The sequence below is a fragment of the Schistocerca americana genome, chromosome 3 (genome assembly GCF_021461395.2).
Source record: "Schistocerca americana isolate TAMUIC-IGC-003095 chromosome 3, iqSchAmer2.1, whole genome shotgun sequence".
Classification (NCBI taxonomy): Eukaryota; Metazoa; Arthropoda; class Insecta; order Orthoptera; family Acrididae; genus Schistocerca; species Schistocerca americana.
Window position 1 is genome coordinate 987,387,766 of NC_060121.1, and position 10,184 is coordinate 987,397,949.

At 39.9% G+C, this 10,184-nt stretch overlaps 1 protein-coding gene across 1 annotated transcript in view; it reads left to right on the plus strand.

Moving 5' to 3' along the window:
- The window catches only part of LOC124607112 (ras-related protein Rab-34-like), a 125,263-nt gene extending 123,438 nt beyond the window's left edge, over window positions 1-1,825 (plus strand). Inside the window, exons 6-7 of the mRNA XM_047139309.1 lie at window positions 1,388-1,592; window positions 1,684-1,825. Of these exons, the coding sequence (XP_046995265.1) occupies window positions 1,388-1,592; window positions 1,684-1,751 (273 nt within the window). The 3' untranslated portion in view covers window positions 1,752-1,825. The remainder of the gene's footprint in view (window positions 1-1,387; window positions 1,593-1,683) is intronic.
- Window positions 1,826-10,184: the final 8,359 nt, after the last annotated feature.

Here is a 10,184-nt window from a genome sequence, read left to right on the forward strand (position 1 = left end):
TTCATCATTTTGTAGTTTCTCCTTACGCACAAAAAGAATACTATTGTCCCCTTACTGAAAGACCACTACAGTCACATTTGTGATCATGAGTACCTCTGTCTGTAAAATCAATCCTGATAAAAATTATTTCTGAGTATTATACCCATTCAGTTATCTAATGAAGCACAACAGCACCAGTCGACATTAGAACTAGCTCCATAAATCTTACACACATAACCAGTATCCTGCTTGTGAGTAAGACTTCTTGTCTTTGCATTTTTACTAAAGCATTTACTTCCAGTTTATACACACAAACTAACATGTGCATATTCTAGCTTTCACTGATATGATTAATTATGGAAATTACATTAAGGCTCTAAAATAATGTTGAAATGAAGAAATTGTAACATATTGTGTATATTTTAATGTTAAAGAATTGATAATAAATACCATAGCTCAAAATGTTGGTCCATCGTTGTAAATACAGTTTACAATCCAGGCCCTTAGAGGTGAGATAAGTCCATCTGGGACAGAGAGTCATACCAACTCAAAATGAGTACAATTGGATATGTATAGCAGCTGGGATATAGAACTAACTATGTATTTTGACATTTATTAACTGATGACATGAAGAGCTAAGTGTCCCAAAAACACATTTTCCCCCATATGTGTGGGATAGCTGTCTCTTTCACTAGGCCCCTCAATCGTACCTATGTTGTAGATCTTTGAATTACCACCTCTCCCTATAATTAGGGGCAGAAAACTGTGCATACACACCTTATATGCCCAATTGGAAGATATAGTTGCAGTCACATCTACATTGAACCGAACAGTACCGGCTTGCTGTTTTTGAAAGAAGGAAAAAAAATCACTTCATAATGCTTCTTTAATTATACTTTCTGTAAAGTGAATAACATCACACATTTAATAAATTACATCCTCAATTATTTTACAAACTACCTTCCATGAACAACCACTATGCAATGAATAGAAACTTCGTGTATGCACTGTCAACTCTAGGGACATGCCCAAGTGAAGGAAGTGCATGGAGCATGCTGTACACCATCCAGCAAAGTGAATACTGGATGTAGCATCCCAAGAGCACATCCCTAGGATTCAAACAAGCTGTCATTGCCTCTTGCCTGACATATAAGCTGTACTGAACCATATTTGCTGCTGAAAATCTGAACCAGACTCCATGTTTTTTGTTGGTTCCTCTCCCAAAATCTAATGGTGTGAAACTCTGTTTGTCCCACAAATATTTCTCTCTCTCTCTCTCTGTGGGTCCATTTTTTTATTAGAAAAAATGACCCACTAACTTCGGTCATATCTTCCACTTACCTAGAGGTCTATCACTATTTTTTTAGTTTCATTCTGACTAATCCAGGGCTATTATTTTTTATTTCAGTCAGCCATTGCATATAAGGAAGTTGAGAAATATGCAATCAAAATGGCCACGGATCTGAAAGCAGAATTTTGGGCAGTTTCGTCAAGCACTGGTGAAGGTATTCAAGAGTTATTCTACAGGATAGCATGTATGGCATTTGAGAATTCTGTAAAGTCTGAAGAGTCTGTGAGAAGTAGGATGATTACATGTGGCACAGACCTTGATGGTAAGTTTCACATTCAGACATTAGATAAAATTTTCTTGTTTTTCATTTGCTTGTTTGTTTGTTAAACTGTTGACATGGGAATTTTGCTCAGGTTTCCAGAAAATTCAACCTTCTTCAGCTGAGAAGTCACGACAAAAATGCAACAGATGCAATGTTTAAAATTCAGTGATGGAACCCATTTTGAGATAAAATTGTCTCTCCATGCATCTCTCAGGAACTAACTGTATTTTATGTGCAAAATGTAAAGTTTTATACTGTATAATTTTTAATGTGCATGTAGTTTTATATTTGACATTTTAATAAAATAATGTTAGACTTAGTCTTGACTTTTGTAAAATAGTGTCATATTAGTCCACACTAATCTACACTGCTTTCCAACAATACTTAATATAAATTGCCTTTCCTCTTTTTCATTATTTTAACAGAATGCACAGCACTGATCACAGTGAGAGCATGAATTGTGAGGTAAGATGGAGAAAACAAAATATTAGGTAAAGCATCAAACAGAGCTATGGATAAACTGTCATTATAACTAAAGGCTTATTTTATGCTTCTTTTTACAGTTAATCACATTTACAGGTAATAACTAACATGCTACATTGGTAATAAATAAATAAAAAGATATGTTTTATAAATCTCAGTTTCTGTGTGTGGATTATCACAGCATTATTAGGCACTACAGTCTGCTGTTTCCTTTAATGTGACTGTACTGTAAACTGGTCCTTGGAGTCTGTATATGTTCTTTATCACTTACAACATGATGCTGATATGAGTGAATATGCGTTGGAATTCCAGACAAGCATATGGCTTATATACATTTGAGTAAGACATAAAGACTACTCTCATCTGTGGTGTTAAGTTGTAAAATATCAACTGCATCTTCATAGGCTTTTTGGGGAAGCCTGCCTTGAGAACTATTTTGTTATGCCATTAGATCACAGCACAAATAAGCCACTTGAGTCTGTCCACAGTTCACAGAATGGCAAAAGTAGTAATACTTTTGTACATATTTTGCAGCTTTGTACGATTTTGAAATTGTGAGCAGTAAGCTGAACCAGAAATCAATGATATTTCACTAGTGATCCAGAATAAAAGGTAGAAGTTTCTGAAAGAGAAGATACATACCTGTCAGATGAAAGCTATCTTAATAATTGCAGTATGTGTTCATTATAAAATATGTTGATTATTATTCATATTTTGGAATTCAAACTGAAATTTTAATTCGGTTGAGTACAAACAACTCTTACTTGTACAAGCAATTTCTTTTTCATTGAGTTGGTGGGGCATTTATACAAATGGTCATCAATGGCAGCAAGATGTGTGTCCACTTATGAAACATAATCAGCAATGGCCATTTGATATCCACTACTGTACAAAATCTACCTCTAGAATTATCCATGTTTTACAGTGTTCAGTCATATGCATCTCTGTTGCTCCCATACATTTCCTGTCACCTGCTCACCTTTAATTGGTTCACCATTTCAGTCTTCTCTTATCCCTTGAAATGCCATAAATAATGTTCTTCATCCATTCTATCCATTCAAATGGCATGCACTGCCCATCTCCACTCCATTTTTGTTAGAGTCATAATTATACCTTCCACTCATGTACATTCCTTGATCTGTTTGTTTGCTTTTCTAACTCTCCTAGTAATTTGTAACACATCTCTCCATACCTTATGGACCAATACCCAGTTTTTAAATGGTTTTCGCAATGTCCAAATCTCACTGCTGTGCACCAAAACTGGCAACACACATGAATGAAAGTATAGATCACCTCATTAGGAAAGAGAAAAAGTCAGAAATGAAAGACAAGTTAAGCAAGAAAATTTCATATCTTAGCAGTTCTATAGAAAGTTTCACATCCTGTTGTTGTTGTCTTCAGTAGTGAGACTGGTTTGATGCAGCTGTCCATGCTACTCTATCCTGTGCGAGCTTCTTCATCTCCCAGTACTTACTGCAACCTACATCCTTCTGAATCTGCTTAGTGTATTCATCTCTTGGTCTCCCTCTACGATTTTTACCCTCCGCACTGCCCTCCAATGCTAAATTTGTGATCCCTTGATGCCTCAGAACATGTCCTACCAACCGGTCCCTTCTTCTTGTCAAGTTGCGCCACAAACTCCTCTTCTCCCCAATTCTATTCAATACCTCCTCATTAGTTACGTGATCTACCCATCTAATCTTCAGCATTCTTCTGTAGCACCACATTTCGAAAGCTTCTATTCTCTTCTTGTCCAAACTGTTTATCGTCCATGTTTCACTTCCATACATGGCTACACTCCATACAAATACTTTCAGAAACGACTTCCTGACACTTAAATCTATACTCGATGTTAACAAATTTCTCTTCTACAGAAACGCTTTCCTTGCCATTGCCAGTCTACATTTTATATCCTCTCTACTTCGACCATCATCAGTTATTTTGCTCCCCAAATAGCAAAACTCCTTTACTACTTTAAGTGTCTCATTTCCTATTTCACATCCTAGAACTGGAAAAATCAGGATGAAATGTGTGTTAATGGTCAGAAACTTTCTTTAGAACTTTTGAGATGTGAAATTTTGTCACCTGACTTGTCTTTCAGTTCTGACTTTCTCTGGTCTTACATGGCTGCCAACTATTAAGGATTGTCCATAATTTTTACGGATGTGTCACTTTAATTACAGAGTTACAGGAAGTTACTAAAAATTATGCAAGCAGCCATTTAACAATTTGATGTTTAAAGAAAGATTGAAAAAGTAACTGTTTACATTTCACTAAACATATGCAGCTAGAATGTGCTATAGATTGAGTGGTAGATCTCCGATGCGGATATGGGAGAAAGAAACAATAAGTCGGTCAACATGGTTATGAATAGATAACACTTTATTACTAGAGAACACATACAAGACATCTGTACAATACAAATGCCAAAACCAGACTGTCTTTGGTCTCCAGTCAAACATTGAAGCTGTGACTCTTTAGTCTCTGACATCAATAGTGCTGTTGTCCCCACAGAGCCCCCCTTCCCTCCCTCCCCTAGGGCGAAGCACTAAAGGGAGAGGTGACTGGCCCACATTGACTGTGGGTGCAGCTGCACGCGACCAGATGTGCTATCAGGACTTTTTCTCACTGTGTCTTTGATGTGATGGAGGCAGCATGTACTTGATACAGAGCCACAGGGGCCAGTGGTCACAGTGTGCAGCCGAGCCTCAAATGCGGTGGAGCAGTTCATGTCAGTGGTTGTTGCTGTGGTTTTTGAGATACTCCAGGTGAGGAGAGCAATGTTGGTGGTGTTGCGGATGTGGGTAGGTGAAGATGCCATTCAAGGACTGGCGCAATAAGCGGGCCTTGCACTTGACATGAGAGGGTTGTTGACAGCATTGTGATAGTAGATGACTGCAGTGAATCGAGAATGTGCTTGGAAGATCTCGGCATGCATCAGTAATGAGATCATTGTTGACTATTTTCACAGTGAGGTCCTCTGGCTGAAATGTGCAGATTTTGATAGTGTGTGAACATTGTGAAGTGATGGCACATTTGCATTCTCCATGTCAGTGTCAGCTAGTTCCCACAACATCCAGGTTGGCTTAAGTCTGTGGAGGGATACTGTAGTTACCTTGGTGTGTCGTGCGGCACTTGTCTGATGACTCAGAATGGTTCCATGTAAGGAGGTTGTAATGAAGGTCAAACGCTATCATCATGGAACATCACAAATTCACACTCCGACAGCAGTTTGTGCACAAATTTTTTCGATATTGTGTGTGCATTTGAGGATGGGACTTGAGAGTTACAGATGTGTTGTTTCACATGTTGTACCAGAGCTGGGAGTTCGGAGAGCACATATGTAGTTGCTGCTAGTACAAAAGTCTGCTAGAAGGATGAAGGTTTCCCCATACAGTACTTTGGCCAGACAAGACTGAAGATCTTTCTTAAAGGCTGTATGGGTGCCAAGCAAGACCCAGGGTAGTATTTCCGTCCAATTTTCCATGTGGCACATGAGTATGGTCTTCAGCATTTCTGTCATGTCGCAGAGGTGACAGGGCTTCAAAGTGTGTGACTCAAATTGGCATCTTTCGTCAGTAATAATTGTCTCAGGGACAGCCAAAGTGGGATACCCACATATTGATGAATGCATGGACTTTGGATTCAGTCACAATATCTTTGATGGGTACCAGCTCAACCCAGTGAGATATACAGTCAATACTGAGAGTATGTAATAATAGCTTTTCAATTCATGAAGTGGGCATATCAGATCCAAATGCTGGAATCAGGCACATGGTATCTTGAAGTACCCGAGTCTCAGTTGTACATGACACCTTGTCTTGTTGTGTTGGCATGGCAGACAGGCCTGCACCCAGTTCTGTTTGATATTAGGCACATGAATTATTTGGTCATCAGTCGCATTGTTGATTAGACACTTGGGTGAGCCAAGTTGTGAATTTGGTTGAATAGTGCACAGTGCATGGAGGCTGGTATGAGGGATAGCACTATATTTTCTGAGACATAACACAGTAAGCGAATGTTGGTGCCGGGCAAAATATGCTGCACACTGTGTAAGCTTGATGTTTTGTTGTTGATGAGATTGGCAATCAGCTGTTAGAGCACACGGTCATGAGCGAGGGTAGTGTAGTGTTAATGCATGATAAGTAATCTGCAACAATGTTATCAGCTCCTTACAGATATCAAATGTCTGTAGCATACTGAGAGATCAGATCCAGGTAACAGAAACAACAGGGGCTGATGTCCTTGGACAGGCTGCATATTGCATCTGCTACAGGTTTATGTTCCATATAGCGCTACTTGTCTTCCCTTGATGTCTTCGCGGAAGTATCATACTGATTCGTACACGGTGTAGAGTTTTCGGTCGAATGTGGACCACTTTGACTGTGAGATTTTAAGTTTTTTCTGAAGAAAACAAAGGAGTTGCATCTCACTGTCTACTACTTGCTGAAGGACTGCACCAATAGCTGTCTTGCTCCCATATGTCATGACTGTGAGGGGTGCATCTGGGAGCGGGGGTGGCCAAGCACTGCTGCTTGTGTGAGATCAGCTTTTACTTGCTCAAATGCAGTTTGCATTTGCAGTATCCATACCGACTTCTTGCCATGTGTGTTCGGTCTGGCAAGAGCATTGGTGAATGGGGCTTGAATTTTTGCTGTGTGTGACAGATGGCATTGGTAAAAACTCAGAATACCAAGGAATTGTAAATCTTGATACATTTTTGGAGGCTGTAGCTGTTGCCCTAATTCAGTCTGTTCTAGGGTGGGTTTAATGTCGTCAATGTTTAGAGTGTATCCTAGAAAGGCTACCTTTGATTTTTGCAATTGAAACATTTCTTCACTTATGATGACCCCAGTACCTTGAAGAGTAGTAACAACTGGTTCGAGGTTACGCTAATGGTCTTCATTTAGTGGGAGAAAATCAAGATCTCATTGAGATAATGCATAACAATAGTCTAATTTAAAGAGGATACCATCAACAAATCTCTGCCAAATTTGTGCAGCATTTTGCAGACCATAGTGCATGAACGGAAATTCTAACAGGCTGAACAAGGTAATGATCACTATTTTATCAATGTCTTCTAGATGCATCAGTATCTGAAGACCATCACACCTGCGAGGAGTGTGTTTAATCTTGTATGTTGGCGATGGGATAACTATTTTGTATATTTCGAGAATTAATCCATCTGTATTCATCACGAAGTCAGAGAGAACCGATCTTTTTCAGGATGAGTTTAATGGGCAAGCCCACAAGCTGTCAGAAAGGTGAATAATCTCTGACTGAAAGTGGTCACTGATTGTCATCTTGCCTGCTTGCAGGAGAGTAGGAGCTAATCGACATGCCTTGTGGTGTGCTGATGGTATACATTCTGCCATTGTGAATGGCTCATAGGTGAGCATTTGTCCTCGTGATGGTGAAGGTGGACTGCAGCATTGGTGAACTGAAAGGTGAGGCCAAAAGCACCGGACTATCTTGTGTTTGTAATGGTGAGTTATTTGCATTGGCAGCACATCTGCTTGGTGGGGATATCCAGCAGGGTGGGGACATCATGTGGGTGGATTGACCCCTAGCGTCTTCTGTTGCTCAAGAACGTGCATGAGATCTCACGAAACATTGTGAAGATGAAGAAATAGGTTTTCATTATACCTCAGAGAATCTCTGCTTGTTGATGAGTGTCGAGATATTGTTGCTGTGTCACCGTGATCGTGTCGATGGCTGTCTCACAATCTTAGATAATAGCTGAGGGTTCATCATTAACGTTGTTAGTTGGACCAGCTGAACCTGAGAGATAGTGCACTGGTAGAGGCACGCTGCTCGACAGGCAAAAATGTCAAAGAAAGTCCATGCCTAATACCGGTTCATTTATGTTGGTAGCAAGGAATATCCAAGGCCAGTGAATATTTTTGCCAAGTTGGAACGCATGATCAACCATTCTGTGTACTGAGATCACAGGGTCGTTGGTAGGTGGAGGTTGAACTGCTGATGAGTTATTAAAGTTTGTGAAAATTTCCATGGGAACTTTTCCAACATTTGAACCAGTATCCATGAGGAAGTTGTGCTCCAGATGTGATCTAGTACATAAAGTCGGCCGTGTGATAGTTTATCCATTGTTGAGTATGCATGCCAAAGTTCGATATGTGCAAAGTCAGCTTATTGTCCACGATGTGGCGCAATGCGACTAGTGCAGTCTGCACGTGGCATTTTGAGTGCAAGTAGGGAATTCAGCAATTGCGCACAGTGTCACCAAATTGTGCGTGGTGCCAGCGCAGCTGTGTTAATAGTGACAGTGAGACTGGGTGTCACAGTGTTGTGAGCCGCAGCAGTGGTGCTGTTTGCAGCTGGCCAGGGAATGCCCAAGGTTGTGGTGGTGATGTCACTGTCGACTGTTCTCAGCTCCATTCGAGGCGGACTGGAGCATGTCTTCTTACGTTGTGGCATTCTGATGTGCTGTGGTGGTACAGTTTCTGGAAACTTCATACAGTGCTGCTGTTGATATGTAACCTGTCCACTGGGGCAAATTTTCTGTCTATCAGAGTGTACGTATTGTGTGGCATAAGGTTTGCATGTAAAAAGTTCACAGTCAGCACCACAACTGTGATGAATTTTTATCTTCCAGATGTTCATTGCATACGGTCTGTCGCAACTACTGTTCTGGGTACGTGTCAATCATAGTCAGATTTTGTTCTAGGTTATTTATAATGCACAGGGGGCATGAGGATGACACTGCTAATGAAGTCAGCGTGTTTGGCAAGGTGTAAGATTAATGTGATGAATTTAGAAATATCGTCCAATATACCTAGTTATGCAAATATGCATTTTGCCAACGCGAATTATAGGGCTGATTGCTCAGAGTTGAATGGAGGCAGTTTAGGTTGGTTAGAAAGTCTTTGGATGGCAGTTATGACATCCAGTTGTGATTGTCCATGAAACACATTAAGCAGAATGATTGTGTAAGTATCCTGGAGCACTAGCGGAGTGGAAGTAGAACACTTAACAGTGTATGGTAGATGAGAACACTGGTGTCATATATTGTCCAGTGCAGCAGTGTGCATGGATGAAATTCACGGTGCAGCTGGCATGGTTGACACAGTCGGCTCAGAATTGGACAATTTTTGAACATTAAAGAGCATGTCCCAGAAGCAACATGTGCAGCACTGGCTCTTGTGCAAAGTCTAATAATAATAAGTTGGATGATGGCAGGCACTGTTGTAGCGTGGCAGCTGCAAGAGCTCGAGGCTGCATCATTTGCGTGCACAAACATGGCTCCAATTTAATCACTGTTTGTTGATGAAAGGACTCCATGCACTAACAGCGCATATATGGAGACAGTCAATACGGTGTCCTCTCGTGGAGCACCTGATGTGTATGGCTCAGCAGGAGATGGCTGCATTGTTAGTGCATAGTAGAAAAAAGTGCGACATCTGGCATAGTTAGTTAGTTACATGTTCCATTGATCAATCTCACAGTAACCATTCTAAGTGACCATTCTAATGTGGAACATGTCAACTGCATAAGAAATGCACGCATGAATCAAGGTTCTCTTTTTCTTTTATTATTATTATTTCTCTTTCCTGTCCCAGACGTTATGTCTGGTTAAAAATGGAAAATGACACGGACCTTGATCAAGCGCAACTTCCTTTTAACTGTACAGTATATGTTACATTGCATTTAGGAACTTTCAGGTAATTGAACATGTATCAATAATTACAGATTTCTGTAGTTGTATATATACGTTTGGATGTAGCTGTATTGCGTTGATGTACTGGTGGATATTCTGTGGTATGACTCCTGTAGTTGATAGTATAATTGGTATGATGTCAACTTTATCCTGGTGCCACATGTCTTTGAGTTCCTCAGCCAGTTGGATGTATTTTTCAATTTTTTCTCCTGTTTTATTCTGTATATTTGTTGTATTGGGTATGGATATTTCGATTAGTTGTGTTAATTTCTTCTTTTTATTGGTGAGTATGATGTCAGGTTTGTTATGTGGTGTTGTTTTATCTGTTATAATGGTTCTGTTCCAGTATAATTTGTATTCATCATTCTCCAGTACATTTTGTGGTGCATACTTGTATGTGGGAACGTGTTGTTTTATTAGTTTATGTTGTA